At 33.0% G+C, this 16975-nt stretch overlaps 1 protein-coding gene across 1 annotated transcript in view; it reads right to left on the reverse strand.

The window, feature by feature from the left end:
* LOC111050275 (syntaxin-1A) overlaps positions 1-16723 on the reverse strand; it is a 31368-nt gene extending 14645 nt beyond the window's left edge. Inside the window, exon 1 of the mRNA XM_022336574.2 lies at positions 16147-16723. Within this exon, the coding sequence (XP_022192266.2) occupies positions 16147-16179 (33 nt within the window). The 5' untranslated portion in view covers positions 16180-16723. The remainder of the gene's footprint in view (positions 1-16146) is intronic.
* Positions 16724-16975: the final 252 nt, after the last annotated feature.

The raw sequence follows: 16975 nt of genomic DNA on the forward strand, positions 1-16975 counted from the left end.
TAAAAAGGTTAGAGAGGCTCTTCTTTCATAAATCTTCTGTGTATGATATTCTCAAGCATTCCAAGACACTTATTAGGGTGAAATTTTGTATCAAAATATTTACTTAATGTTTTTTTCAGGGGTCTTAAAATTTGTTATATGATGGGTGGATTTGTGGATTTATTCAACGGAGAAAGGGACAAGAAACAGAAGTTCCTCCAGAAGTATAAAGACAATATATTTTTCCTCCAATCAGTGTGGCGTAACTAGTCTGACTGCGCCCCAATGCTAGTATCCCTTTGCGCCCCTATTACTAGACTCGTTCACCCCCCCCCCCCCAAACCACTCATACGGAACTTCGTTGCACTTCCACACTCCCTGGATACTGTTTTGCTACACACATAGTCCCCATCCCTACCCCTTGTGAAGGGATGAGGGTAGTTCAAAAGTTGAATTTTTCAATGTTTTGCTTTTTGCTTACACGTTCACATCTTGAGAAAAATGCGTTCAACTGACATGACTAACTATTCAAAAATGAAGCTTGTTAAATTTACAAGTGTAAATACAATTTTTGTTTAGTATGTAGTTTTGTGATTTTCCCAACAGTTTTCGAGATATGCGCTCTTGGAATTATTAAAATAGCAGCTTTTGCTTTTACAATTTTTTTCTCTTTGAAGAACAAATCTTCAACAATGCATCGTAAAAATGAATGTTTATCATAGATTTTTAGAACATTGATTTCTCTCCAATTTGATGTATTATTTCCTTGTTTTTCTTTCATTGTTATAGCAGATTCAATGTGGGTGGAGGATTAAATTTTCAACTCTGCAACAAGTGTCAACTTAGCAGTTCTACATTTTTAACAGACGGGCTAGAGATGCGCATTTTGCAATGTTTACCTCCCAACTAGTCTTAATTGACCTTCAAAGTCAAAAATTTTGTACCAGACATTCCCCTCAAATTTTATTGTCAATGATCAATTGTTACAGAATAGAAAATTCCACCCACTACATTGAATCTGTTATAACAATGAAAGAAAAATATTTAATAATACAACAAATTGAGGATAAAGCAATAATGCTTTACAGATAAGTCTTCAAGAATAATAATCATTGAATAAGTATTTAATGAGCAAGTCATTGAATGAGCAAGAACACGTCTTTATGAATAAGCATTCATTTTCACTATGCATTGTTGGTGAGTTATACGCTCTGAAAAAGTAAAAAAATTTGATGAAAAGCTGTTATTTCAACAATTTCACATTTTCAAGAGCTTATATTTCAAAAGTTGTTGGGAAAATCACAAAACTACATACTAAACAAAAATTGTATTTACACTTGTAAATTTAACAAGCTTCATTTTTGAATAGTTAGTCATGTCGGTTGAACGCATTTTTCTCAAGATGTAAACGTGTAAGCAAACATCAAGTCTCATTTTTGAATATTTAGTCATGACGGTTGAACGTATTTTTCAAGATATAAACGTGTAGGCAAGACATTGAAAAATTCATCTTTTAAACCACCCTCACCCCTTTAGCACAGTGGGTAGGGGTGGGGACTTTTGATGTATGTTTACCTCCTCACTACTTCAAACAGAACTGCGGTTTCGAAAATTATCGAAGATATTCCATGGTATAGGTCGTTTATGTTCCAAATTTTAATACGATTTTTGTTTACTCAAGCCGATTACTGTCGATTCCTGTCTATTATTATTGTTTTGGCCGGATGAAAGTGTAAGAACGGCATATTATGAGAGACTTCCAGCGTCATATAGCTTCACGAAAAACAACTAGGCTACTAGGACTATTGCCTATCGGCTTGAGTTAACAGTAAAATTAGGAGCATAAACGCTCTATACAATGGGATATCTTCTTTATACTATATTTTCTCTATGGTAACATCAGCCCCCACCCCCGCAAGTAAGACACCCTCCCAAGAGAAAGTCTTCCCTTAATACTGATGACTTTTTTTCTCCATGAATTTTCAATGACGTAGCGCCCCCATAGGGAACCATTTGAAAATCAACACAATGTAGCCTACCTATTTACTTATTTTAAAAATAAAACTTATTTGTCTGATAAGAGTAATAGAACTTAGAACAATATGAAGCTTCAAATTAAAATCTGTATATAAGATTTACGATATACAATATGCACAACCTATCATTGCTTTTAGGCTAAATACATTTCAATTCATACTGGAACGTAATTTGTAAGAGAAATGTGAAGACGAAATTCACAATGAGAGACAATTGTATTGAAGAATGTGAACTGACACAAATATTGAATATATGGGTGAGTATAAATATTTGGATAGTAAGAAGAATAATATTAGTGATTCTCTTGTTTCTGGTTTCTATTGTAAGTACAATAACAAAGAGACGGAAGTAAGATGGCGGAGTTGATAAATTATTACAATCCGAAACACTGAAAATCAAGTTGTTCAACTATTTATATATCTGAATATATAGAAGCAGTTTGAAACTAAAACTTAGGCTGTATTCATTTACAGTCAATGAAGTTAATCACATTGGATATCAACACAGAATACAGCATATTGTATTCTGTGATATTAATTATCAATAATTGCAATACTAGTGTGCAAAAGAATAAACATCTTCTTTAACAAAAAAAATGTAGCTTACAATGCATTCGTTTTTCAATTATGTCATCAATCCAGATACTCTTGAAATTTGGCAATAATTAATCGCTGACCTTCGCGTATTGATAATAACCGTTAGGCGAAAATTACTTCCTATGAACCAAACTCATATACCGTACTGTACATTCCTTCATTGGTTTGCATTCATTTGCAATACAAAATGCACATAATACACTGTTGTGAACTAGTTTGGAACTCTGGCGCATGAATAGCTCTTTTTAAACCTGTCTGAAAATTCGAAAACCAGTATCCATAATTTACCAGTTCTCGGTAGTCGGAATATTATTTGCATCTTTAAATAGATACTGTGTAATAGGCTAGTAGTAACTCTTTATCAGTGTGTGGAGAGCCTTTAAGGTCATAGTAACCACTTCCTATTTTGCTGCAACTTTTCCTTAACTTCTTTATCTTTATTGGAATTTTATTTTTTACTTGGAATTATAGTTTCATGAGTTTACTAGGAATATTCTTCCAAATTTTCTACGGGTCGTTTATTATTTCCCAAGCATCAATCTTTTCGACTCTGAAATGTCTACTATTTACAGCTCGATTAATCAATTCTATAGGCGGTTGAGAATAATTATTATCAGTTACACCTCTAATATTATATTTCCAATTAGGATTTTGATCTAGTTTCACTAAACAATCAGAACCCGCTACCGCCATATCATGAAATAATAAAAGTCACATACGGTGCCGTATTAATTTATGATCAAATTGATATTATTTATTTTTCAATTCATTAATATATTCTACTAGCCGTCAGGCTCGCTTCGCTCGCCATATCCGTCTAGCCAGGGGGCTCCGCCCCCTGGACCCCCGACTGAATCGTCCAAAAATGTGATCAGCGGGCTCGCTTCGCTCGCCTACATTTTTAATTTGAGCATGCTTCATTCCATCATAAAGTCAAAGTACTGAGAACAATATGAAGCTTCAAATTAAAATCTGTATATAAGATTTACGATATACAATATGCACAACCTATCATTGCTTTTAGGCTAAATACATTTCAATTCATACTGGAACGTAATTTGTAAGAGAAATGTGAAGACGAAATTCACAATGAGAGACAATTGTATTGAAGAATGTGAACTGACACAAATATTGAATATATGGGTGAGTATAAATATTTGGATAGTAAGAAGAATAATATTAGTGATTCTCTTGTTTCTGGTTTCTATTGTAAGTACAATAACAAAGAGACGGAAGTAAGATGGCGGAGTTGATAAATTATTACAATCCGAAACACTGAAAATCAAGTTGTTCAACTATTTATATATCTGAATATATAGAAGCAGTTTGAAACTAAAACTTAGGCTGTATTCATTTACAGTCAATGAAGTTAATCACATTGGATATCAACACAGAATACAGCATATTGTATTCTGTGATATTAATTATCAATAATTGCAATACTAGTGTGCAAAAGAATAAACATCTTCTTTAACAAAAAAAATGTAGCTTACAATGCATTCGTTTTTCAATTATGTCATCAATCCAGATACTCTTGAAATTTGGCAATAATTAATCGCTGACCTTCGCGTATTGATAATAACCGTTAGGCGAAAATTACTTCCTATGAACCAAACTCATATACCGTACTGTACATTCCTTCATTGGTTTGCATTCATTTGCAATACAAAATGCACATAATACACTGTTGTGAACTAGTTTGGAACTCTGGCGCATGAATAGCTCTTTTTAAACCTGTCTGAAAATTCGAAAACCAGTATCCATAATTTACCAGTTCTCGGTAGTCGGAATATTATTTGCATCTTTAAATAGATACTGTGTAATAGGCTAGTAGTAACTCTTTATCAGTGTGTGGAGAGCCTTTAAGGTCATAGTAACCACTTCCTATTTTGCTGCAGCTTTTCCTTAACTTCTTTATCTTTATTGGAATTTTATTTTTTACTTGGAATTATAGTTTCATGAGTTTACTAGGAATATTCTTCCAAATTTTCTACGGGTCGTTTATTATTTCCCAAGCATCAATCTTTTCGACTCTGAAATTTCTAATATTTACAGCCCGATTAATCAATTCTATAGGCGGTTGAGAATTATCAGTTAAATTTCAAATATTATATTTCTAAATAGGATTCTAGTTTCACTATCCAATCAGAACACCTACCCGCCTTCGCCATTACAATTAATAGGCCTATGGAATATAATCGAATAGGCTAATAGTCACTTAAGGTGCCTTATTAATATTTATGTTATGATTTAATTCATATTATCTAATTTTCAATTAGTCAATATATTCTATAGGCCTAATTGGTTATTTACAATTATGTAAAATTTTACTTCATCATTATATCATTCATAGTTCCATTATACAGTGCATAAAAATATTCCAACTTATAACCCTATATGAATTATTGGAACATTTCACTTTGATAAACGAATGAATACAAGAGATAAATGGAAGAAAGAAATCAAGAAAGTCAATGAAGAACTTTTTATTGTATTTTATCTCAAGGTATTTAATTCATTCGTTGCCTAATAACATCATCTTATGGTTCTTATCAGAAAATGACGTCAAAGATAAAAGTACCGTACGGTACCTTTATTAGACACAGATGCTTTTGTTCTGAAATTCACTTGATTCTATCATGCTAGAGGGAGATTTCCAATCTAACAGATTCATTGATTGTTTTACCTTACAATAATCAACTCTATTTTGCTAACATAACTAAGTCATTGGTAGGCTGTGCTACTTGTAACTTAAAAACAATTCGAGATTTTTTCAAGTTTTGAAAATTGTTCACAGAATTATAAAAAGTTGTTGGATCAACATAAAAAGCAAGTTTCTATGAAGTTTGAAGCATAGTATAAAGAATTTTGAAGAAGAATGAAGATCTAAATTTTTTTCCTGAAAATCTCAATTGCAAAGATGTTCAATGGAACAACTTTCTGAATTGAAATCATTTACATTAAACAATAGATTAAGTGAAATCTTTTACCACTAAGGGTAAGCCTTGTAATCTTCTTTATGGGATTAATGAATAAATTCTGTTAGGTATGATAAAAATCATTGAACAATTTTTTGCACTACAAGCTGGAGACATATAGAGTGGTTTTACAAAAATAGAGAGTAGACCTATTGTCATTATGAAAGAATGATTTTAAGAAGTATAAAACTAACATTAAAAATAAATTCACTCTAATCAGACTAATTTACACTATGGAAAAAAGTATCCTTAATTAGGCGGTGTTAGTAAAGTCCTTTCACGGTCTTAAAAGTCCTCTCTGGTCTCTGCCACTCAAGAAGGTTGACTTCTCATCGATCAGTCAAGATTTTTTTCAGAGTTCAAACCGAGAGTTCAAATCAATCGTTGCATTTATTTTTAGATTGTGGTTTAACCGTATTTGATGCAGATTTAGAGCATGTATTATGCAGCGAAGAAAATATAGATATCAAGCTGAGTACCTACGGTTGCCTTATACCGGAAACTGAAAACCGCAAACTCAATCCTCCTATCAAGGATCAGATTCAGAAACCGGTCCGGATTCCAAATAGGGGAACAACGGAAACTTAACGAAAGTCTAGCACCGATTTCAACATTCCCATAGATGTAAACATTCGGAGTCACAACAAACCTTGAATGAGTAATTGAACAAATCTTATTTGATTCTCATTTAAAGTTGTTCGTGGTTGTTTTATTTGTTGATTTTTTGTGTGATCTAGGATGATCAGAGAGAGGATGGATGAGTCTCTGAACCGTTCAATTTTATTGGTCTCTCCATAGTCTTATTCCCTTATAAAAGCTAGAAAGAACGATGAGAAGTAATGAAAATCGCAGATATTTGTGAAAGATTTTAAACAAATATAAATAAACGAGGCACAAAAAAATAAGGACATGTGAACATTATGTTATGTTCATGAAAACATGAGTTATAAGAGAATAAAGATTGAAGAATTTGTAAGAACTAAGATGACGATTGAAAATCAAGAAAAATAATACTGTAACAGTCGAATAAAAAATAGTCAATAGAAGAGAAGAGTGAGCCAAAAAAGCAAATCACCTAACAAAGTCGATGATAAATAATAGAAATACATATAATAAATAAATGAATAATCAGGTATAGATGTACGTGAGTAATAAGCGAAAAATAAGAGAAGAGCAGAAGAGAAATGAAAAAGGAAGAGATTATTCTGTACATCTTTCAAGCTTAAACAATTATCTGGTGAAAGGAAGATATGTCTCCAAGGCTGTTCATGGTATTCATAAGATTTGTAATGTGGTTTGCAATTTATTCAAAAATGGAGATACAAATTGATATTTGATCTAGGAAAAGAAGATATTTGCATATTTTCAATTGTACTGGAAACTCTTCCAGTACCGTTCTTACACTTGTACACTTGTCCTTTTTTTTGCAAATGACCAGAATCTAAATACTATATTCTTTACAATCAATTAAGCCTATTAATACTGGAATTGAAATTTGCTTATCTATTGAAACATGAAAAATCAGTTCTAAAGGCTACTACTGGTGTGTAAAATACTGGCTCGACTGATTCAGGTAACGCAACTTGAAGCAAATATTCCCGTTGTCTTGCAGCCAAAACAATAATTTCTAATCATCGTTCAATTGTCTCTGCACGAGACTGAGATCACATACACACTTACACTTACTTAGTCATAATTAGTGTGACTCACTTTGAAGTTTGAACTGTAAATTGGAGCGGAAACATGACGACGCTATAGAAGGTGGGTGCAGTGCTGCCTGCCTGCCTCTGGGTGGATGTGGAAATGCCACTGACATTTCGCTATATAGACGGGAAATGAATTGAGAAGTTAACACCATTACATTTTACATGAGTTGGCGCGCGGAATAGAAATCTGTAGACTGTACAGTATGACTATGGTACATCACTTCATGAAAACTATTCTTAATTTTATAATCGGTTGTCCTTCTTTATAATGAATTGGGCAATGTGATTGATATTCAAGTACCTATTAGCCCTACATCGGTTTAAATGTCTTCGGTTCCTACATTGTTTTTGGTAAACAAAAAAGTAGACCTTTTACCAAAATGTTGATAAAAACAAAAAGTCGACCGGGGTGATTTGTCTACCCCGGGGTAACTTTTTCCCACCTCGCGGAAAAATATTCAAATCAGTTTATCTTCGATCTCTGTTATCCGAAATCGATGTTCAACATTGATAGCCGTAGCCCTGATCATTATCGAGGTTCTACAATCGATAAGGTATCTTGTCGAGTCTCAATATATTAGTTGAATTATCGACATAAAACCAAACTGCTTGCTTCATCTTGTGATTTCGTTGTCGGAAAACTTCCTATTAGAAAACTTATTTCTAAAATACTTATGAAATCGGTTAGTACATATTATTTTGGCCTTTGTATTATATTTCAATTGGTATATCTATAATATCCATAGTTGAACTGGTTAGGGTTCTGTTATTAGTTGAATACAACGACGAGGTCACTTTTAGGTTAAACTTGGGGTGATTTTGTCCCAGTATAAAAACTGTGATATTATGCAGGATATGATGCAAATACAATTCAAAATATGATAAATGTAATATATTTCATCCAATAAAACTAAATATTCATTTGATTAGATTAATACGATTTAATATTCATTTTCAGCTGATTCTGTAGCTGGAGTCATTATTATTTTGAAGGTTTATAGTTGGTTTGACTTTGTCTAACTCTTGAAAATGAACTTTTTTCATTTATTTTTCAAAGTGAGACAAAGTCACCCCAACCCCTGGTTGACATTGTCTCTTAATTTAAAAAAAATATATCTTTGCTAAGTGGAGAAAAATATGAGCTTTTTATAATGAAAAATACTCTTTAAACATTGCAGAATACAATAAAAAAATATTGCAAGAGATTTGTTGCAACTCAAGTATTAATTGCAAGCCGTTAAAGATCACAACTAGGTACCCAAAATTGGGACAAAGTCACTCCGGTTTACCGGTATCTTTAATTACATCTTGTTCCTAGATCGTCTCAAGAGTTTTAAATTTCCCTTTAAGAAAAATATTAGTTGGATTATTGCAGAAAAATTTGTCATTTTTCAATTGATTATTTTATTTTATCTACAGTCTACAGTACCGTATTTCAGAAATAATAGAAAGGATACCGTACTGATTACGTAGGGAAGTTAATTAATTTTGTGTCAGGTGGGTTCTTATAAGTGTTTCAGTTATCGGTGTTCGTAAGAATCAGCAATCTGCAAACACTTTTTAAAAAGGAATCATCCTAATCATTGTAAAGTGTAAGTTAGTTTGAGCTGCTTGATGGAGACTCCGCGTCATGCATTCCAATTGCAATCGAAAGTTGAAAGTTGCTAATTGTAAATGCCACCTGCATAATTTTCATTGGAGTTGAAATAGAAACAATGGTACCTAATGGTAATGGTAACACCAATCGATTTTACTGTGTAATGGTAACACTTATACAACCGGGAAATATCTTAGTCTTCATTGGCCTCATTATGAGATAACCAGCCTAGTTTTAAATTATTTAACCGATTTCGACAATACTTTCCATTTAGCAATCAAGTCTTGTTATCAGTAGTTAAGTGTTTATTGAATGAGGGTAAACAGAGTAATCATGCTTTGCTTTTCAAGCACTTTTTATGATGAGATTTACTTTAAACCATAAGCATTTCTAATGAATAGCATCAATGCTTTCCATTAGAACAATGCTCCGAAGTTTGAAGTAAATCTTACTAAGTTATAGCATAGATGAAGGATAAGTAAGGATATATATATTATTCTTGTCTCTGGTTATAGTTATTCATTCGATTTTGTCACCCATTACTAATGTTCATTTTTCTGGAAAAAAATAAAATTGATTATCTATCATGGAACCATCCGTTTAACTAGTATTTTTCCTCAAATTCCAAATAACATCCTCTTATCATTTCTCAAAAGTAATTTATGATTTAAAAATTCTCTATTGCATGTGCATTACAATCGTCAATGTCTAGCAAACATCACAAATACAAAACAGTAGAAACGTCAAATTGTATCGTTTATCAATTCTATATGTTTTTGGATAATTATCACTATATCACCTCCGTATTACAATGAAAACTGGTCCATTGCTATCTCCATCCTCCCTTGTACTGAAGGCTTCTAATTCATTTCACGAGAGTTGAACCACTAATCCATGGTGAGCATCTTCCACCCTCCACACCAATTACGCACCCGACCTAAGTATCTCAAACTCTAGTACCGCCCCACCGCCATAAAGAAGGCATCCTCGCATATTTGAATTTTAAAATGCAATTCCTATTAATCAATTTTTTCAAAGTAATTGATTTCTCAATTACAATGGTTTGACTCTAGACTAGATCTATTCCAATTTGAACCGGTTTTATAATTTGTAGACTATATTAATATTTCAATCAATAGATGGAAAGCTTTCTATTTTCAAGAATACTATTAAATCCTGAATGAAGCTTTCTATTATCATATAATTATATTATATGTGAATATTTTAGTGAGATATTTCAAGTGAAATCTTTACATTTTCCGCTATTTGTTTCAGAATTTATAGATTTCTCTAGGTAAATTATCGTTACGCACAACCTTGAAGATTGTTTCCTAACAGCATTCTACAGAGAGTAGGCCGACATGCAAGCATCTCGGTCAAGAGTGAATAGTTTGTTGTTCACACCTGATCTGAATAGATTAACTACATAAGTCTAAAAAACAACACAACATAATAATAATGGAAGGTTACCGCGAACAGTTAATCATCTTCATCTTGTAGATAGATAGAGATTTCTTGGTCATTTTACCTCTGGTCGTTTCTATTTTCGAATTTCTTCGAATCTCTCTTTTTTTTTCTCTTAGGCTCCTCCACCAACATTCGTCCTCTTCAAACATCTTCGGTACTCTTCTTCCTATTTATTCGTAAGTAATTCCTTTCCCTTGATTTTTCACACCTCTTCTTCTTTTATCCAGTTTCTTCTATTCCTATGTTCCTCGTTCATTCCCTCTCCTTCGTTACAATTCCCATTCCTAGTTCCATCTCAACTCTTCTTTCGTTTTCGTTTTTCTTCTTTCCATTATTTCTTTCTTCTCTTCGAACGTTTTCTAACCTTAGATTCTATTTTCTTCTTCTGCTATATTATCATCTACGTCACTTTTAACATAAAAGAACTTTATTTTGAATTGAAAAGTGTAAATTTAAAGTATTGTGCTCACTATAACCTTAGTGTCCGGTTTCCCATTAGGGAACTTTTGACTATATACGGCGAAGTGGAACTACCCTTGGGTCTCCTACCATTGAAAGCCATACGCTAATAATAATACGTCACTTTACAATACTGTTACCCAATTTCCCCTTTATACTTCTTCTCGCACACCTATGTAAAACGAGTGTAACTCTCTTACACTTTTAATTAGAATGCATCTCCTCATTCTCCTACTATTCTTCCTCAACTACCTCCTCCCTACTCCTTCTCCTGTTCATCACTTATTGCTCATACAATTTCCACCATCCTTATTTTACTCTTCCTCTTCTATATTCAATCTGCTTTTTTCTCTCTCCATTATGTCTCCACTTCATCTTGTTACTTTATTCATTATTAATTTATACAATAAGTACATTATCAAAATGATAGGGAAAGGAAAAATAAGGTAACCTTGTGCTATTCCTCTCGCAAAAATACTTTCCTTTTTTACTTTACTTTTTCTTCTACTGATACTATTCCTCATCTATTACTTTTTCTACCTTGATTAATTCTTATTCCTTTTCTAAATCTTCATATCAATCTTCCTTTTCTCTATTTTTCCCTTTTTCCTCTTTCTGACACCTACCGTACTCTATTCCTTTTTCTTCTTCTACGAGAGTTTCTTGTTCTCGTACTTCTTTTTCCTTTTCTCCTTCTTCTTCTTCTTCTTCTTCTTCTTCTTCTTCTTCTTCTTCTTCTTCTTCTTCTTCTTCTTCTTCTTCTTCTTCTTCTTTACCTTCTTCATTTCCTTTTCTCGCTCTATTCTTACCCTTTTTAAAAACATTCATACTATCATCACCTCTTCTCTCTATTCTAATCCTTTCTCTCAATTTTCTAATCTTCATTAGGTTTTCTTCCATCTCCAATCAGTTCTCCGTACACAATCAAAATTCAGACTCGTCATCCCAAGATCTCGACCGGCAGATTGAAGGTGACCGAGTTCTAGTTTAGATGACAACTACACTTCAAGACAAAAAAAACACCATTTTCCTACGTTATTTTCCATGTATTCTTCCTTCTCTTCCACCGTTCTCTCTTCCTCTTTTTTCAACCAACACTATATTCCATATCTTCTTCCTTCTCTTCCACCGTTCTCTCTTCCTCTTTTTCCAACCAACACAATTTTCCATGTCTTCCTACTGCTGCTCGCTTCCTTTTTCTGTCTAATTTCCTTTGTCATCGATTCGATGACAATGAACAAGAGCTGTTTGCGCATGTTCTGAATACTAATCTGGTTTCCTGTACTAATAAGTGACGGCGGTGCGACTTGTAGATAAAAATGCTAATTCGGGCGCTTTTTGTAGATTCGACAAGTCACACAGGTGAAGAAGGCCTTGGTTCACTGTCAGCTTTTCTTGTAAGAATAACACGAAAGCTTCACATTCAAACAATGCTGACAGTTATAAGTGAATCACTGGCAAATTTGTGTTTGGTTCCCTTCCGAACAAAGAGGTGTTTAAAATGTCCAAGTTGACACCTACCTATAGCTAGTATACAGTGTGTACAGTATACCTCTTTATCTAGTACAATCATAGTACCGGTACCTACATTTCTAGTTCAATTGTTCGCTTAATTGTATAGCCTTTTAAGTCTATTTTCGTATGTACTGTACTTCCAGCTTTCACTTGCGTTCGTTTTTGCAAGTTGTCTACATCCTAATTTTTTACAATTTTGAGGATGTCATGAAGTTGATCAATTAGATAAGATTGGATAACGAATGTTAGGCCTACTGCCGATGTCCGGTTTTTGTAATAGTCCAATAGTGCAATAACATTTTGGTGAAACTTGGTCCAGTTTTGAGAAAGTGAATAACTTTTTATATTGCTGAACGTTTATAGGAATAGTAGTTACTTCAAGTTAGGTGATCGGGTCGCTTCTCTTTCCTAGATTGCGAGAGAAACTTCAATCCAGGATTAGTACGTTATTCTGAGTGATAATGATCACTTGATTCAAGATACTAATTGGTCCTTCTGGTGCAAACCAGCATTAGAATTATGAGGTAGTCAATTATTTGTATTTATTGTCATTAGTGTTGTAATGTACCTAGTCGATTATTTGACATGTATTTTCACAGTCGTCGACACTTTTAATTTTTAAACAATGGGTACTCTCGGATTGTGAAAATGCATGTCGAATAATCGGCTACATTACAGAGTATTCTCCATACTTAATCACACATTCCATTGTACCGTATAGTTTATTCATTAATCAGAACTGAATGCTGTTAACAATATTGCATTTTGGTAGATTATTATTTAATACTTTTACAAGAGGTAAGCCTGATGAAGTTTCACCACAGTTTTCTGCTTCATCAATATTATTTATTATTATACTATAGTTAGGTCCACGTTATAATAACAGTATTTGATCAACCTTGGTTTTGCTATCCTTGTCTATCATTCGACAAAGCCGGTGATACTATCCTTTTCTACGTCCAAAACAGTGCCAATTATGTTTTTGACAGTGTAGAAATATGATTAATTAATGCAGAGAATCGGCATCGCTATTCTTCTATCTTTATCCACTGTCATTATAACATGGACCTCACTATAGGTATTGAATTTTTTTCTACTCTTTTCTCAAAGCAACGAAATTCAATGACAGAATTAACAAATTAAATTCTTCACAAGATTTTTTTACTTTAGCCAATTGTTTTAGTTGTAAGACACAATATTAATTATATTTAATCTGCAATGTTATGCACACTACGAGTAGCCTGGTAGACGAAATTTGATCATAACATTTATTGAGAAAACTTCAATAATTCTAAAAATAATTAGACGCAAATATTTATTTTAAATGTTGACAAGATGTTGAAAATATAAAATGCAGGTAGCAGATGAGCAGAAGATTCAAAAATCTGGTGTGGTACACTCACACAACTTTCCTTGCTCATTGAACTATAAGCCTCATTCTTAAACGAGAATGATTTAGGGGAATAACATAATGACGATTGGCGGCAACATATTTGAAACTACGATCAGACTTCTGTATATGTGTATAGTTGTTTTCAGAGTACTTTTTACTTTGTGTAAATTGTGAAATTCGATATTTTTTAAAAGTCGTCAAAACAGCTGTTCTACAGATGAAATATCTCGACTATGTGTTCTTTTTATGAACTGCTCTACCTACCTACCTCATGAACGAGATGGAGGCTACAAAGTCCATTTCTCAAGGATGGGGTGGACCCCCCATTAGTTTCTCAGAAAGGAGACTCATTCCAGTTAATAGAGCTAGTTAATAATAACTATACAGGGTATGAATTTGAAAAAAATCGTTAGAGCCATTTTCGAGAAAAACGTGAAAAACATGGTTTTTTAGTAATTATCCGCCATTTTTTCTGCCATCTTGAATTGAATTTTATTGAATTTCTTTCTGTCGGGTCCTCATGGTATAAGGACCTTAAGTTTAAAATTTCAAGTCAATCGGTCAATTAGGAATGGAGTTATCGTGTTCACAGACATACACACACACATATACACACACACACACACACACACACACACACACACACACACACACACACCACACACACACACACACACATATACACACACACAGACCAATACCCAAAAATCATGTTTTTGGACTCAGGGGACCTTGAAACGTATAGAAAACTTGAAATTGGGGTACCTTAATTTTTTTTGGAAAGCAATACCTACTTTCCTTACCTATGGTAATAGGGCAAGGAAAGTAAAAAACCACAATCACAAGATTATTATTCCATAAGTTATCATAAAATACAGAATTGAGTAAAATAAGTTCTAGGACAGTATTGTCTGTAAATATTGTCTGTTGATAGTAAAGAAATCCCTGTTAAGGTGTCTCGATATTATCAGATTACCCATTTGTGTAGTGGATTATTTGATCACTTATTTGTTATTAAATAGAACGACTATTTGATAACAGTCGTTCTATTTAATAACAAATAAGTGATTTAATAGTAAGCAGTTTGTGATGGAAAATAACATAGAGGAGCATAATTTGAATCATATTCAATATCAACCACAAATAAGATAAGTCAATAACTAAATCATTTGAAATGAGAATGATTTTGAAATTATTTGAAAAACAAATTATATGATCTGAGCAAGACCTTTTGGTCACAATCCACTCTGTGATAGAAATTTCTTCCTATTATAGAGAAGACACATACCGCAAACAATCATTATTGCATTATTCTATTGCATAACTAACTGTGATATTATTAAGATTGCTATCTGAATTACCCACAGACAATATCATGATGATTGATCAATATTAAGTAGTGATGGTCGAACATTAAATTGATTCTTGTTTTGAGGACAATTATCAATTATTACTGTAATTTTCCAATGCTCAACTCTGCAACCTTGCTTGCTACCTGCTTGTGATGTTTTGGCGAGAATTTCTGACTTTCCATTTCCAAGGTTTATCATAAATCACAAGAATAAGTAGAATGAATTCCAGGACAGTAATTGATAAAGATATTATGATTACTTTGAACAAGAATTCCAAAATATTTTTGAGTTATGGAACTTCTTCTAAGTATTCTCCTAAACTCCTAAATATTTAGAACACGAAACTATATTTTTGTTACGAATAAACTTAGGAATAAATTTGAGAATATTCATTCTATCCATATTTTAGTTTTGATGAAGCATACGGTACCGGTATTTATATTCCTCAAAAAATATTTAAAATTTTTATGCTAGGTAGTAAAAAAGTATCAAAATACAAGTTGAGTAGGATGACAGAAACCGTATTTCCTCTGCTATGCCTATTGTTTTTTTTTAATGTTGGAACAATATCTGACACCATCTTCGTCTGTTCAGCTGTTCACCTCACTAATAATGTTTAGTTTCAGATAGAACGAAACTATTGATCTAATACTTCTCTTAAATCGAAATGTTAAATGTTGCTCAAAAACTTGAAAACGTTGCTCGAAAAATCGAGCTTTGCTCGTTGAAAATGTTGCTCAAAATAAGGCTCGAAAACGTAATTAAATACGGTAGATTTTAATATGGTCTATCTTGTATGGTAAATAGAAAAAACTCTATTAGAAAGATGTTGCACGAAAGCAAGAATGAAATCGTTTAAATACTAGTAAGTACAGTAGTTCTTAATTGGCATATTGAGCATCAATGATTCTAAAAATAATAATTTATTCAATCAATACTTCTTTTTCAACATTAATTATTAACACTTTTCTACAAAGCATTTCATATCAGCATTTCCCCAAATTATCATCAGTGAACTTGAACCAAGTAAAATAAAAAATGTTTAGATAATATAAATATTTACTCACCGCTTGCAAATCCTGTAATCTATCCTTGGTCATATCCAAAGGCGTAGAAAAATTTTTGAACAGGCATGTAAAATTCACAGAAAAATTACAAACACTATCAACTCTTGTCACTGATATTCAAACTTTATCACATATTTCCTACTGATAGTTTCATAATAAACTGTTCATAAAATGTCACAAGTTTCAAATATGTTGATTCATTTATCTCAGAGAAAATGTATGATGTATATTTTGAAAAAAATGAAAGATACGGTACGGTAGCTCACACAAATGTTCTAAGATAAATATTGTCTAGGGGGAGATGATAGCAACTATTGAAAAAAACCTTCACAGGTTATTGGGCAGCCTTCACAAACTGTGATAATTGAAGATAACGTTGATTTTGTCGTACCTAATTGTCGAGATCTGACCGTTTAGTTAGGATTACAGTAATTTAGTAATTTTGAGACTGTTTCAAATCGCCTGCTGGCTTTCCTACGGTCTAGCGCACCTGTTAACCGCGGCTTGTGACGTCACAGTCGTGGAGAACTCACTGAAAACATGCATCTCAAGTCGCAGTTGAACACTATCTGTATTCTGTAGTGACTCTGTGAGTAGCCGACTGTAGTCCCCCTCCTTGCAGTAACAGGCCTTGTAACAGAGCCCCCCACCCCCCACTACCTGTTGAGCTGTATTTGTTGCTTGTCACTGACTCATTTATTTGCTCTCTTTCATTGCACTCTATAATTTACTTCTCACTCTCGCTAGTGATTTTAACACTCGTTTCAAATCGTTCAAATAGTGGCGCGGTTTGAGATTGAATCAAAAAACTTAGTAAATAGCAATGATA

This window comes from Nilaparvata lugens, chromosome 10, assembly GCF_014356525.2.
Source record: "Nilaparvata lugens isolate BPH chromosome 10, ASM1435652v1, whole genome shotgun sequence".
NCBI classification, from domain to species: domain Eukaryota; kingdom Metazoa; phylum Arthropoda; class Insecta; order Hemiptera; family Delphacidae; genus Nilaparvata; species Nilaparvata lugens.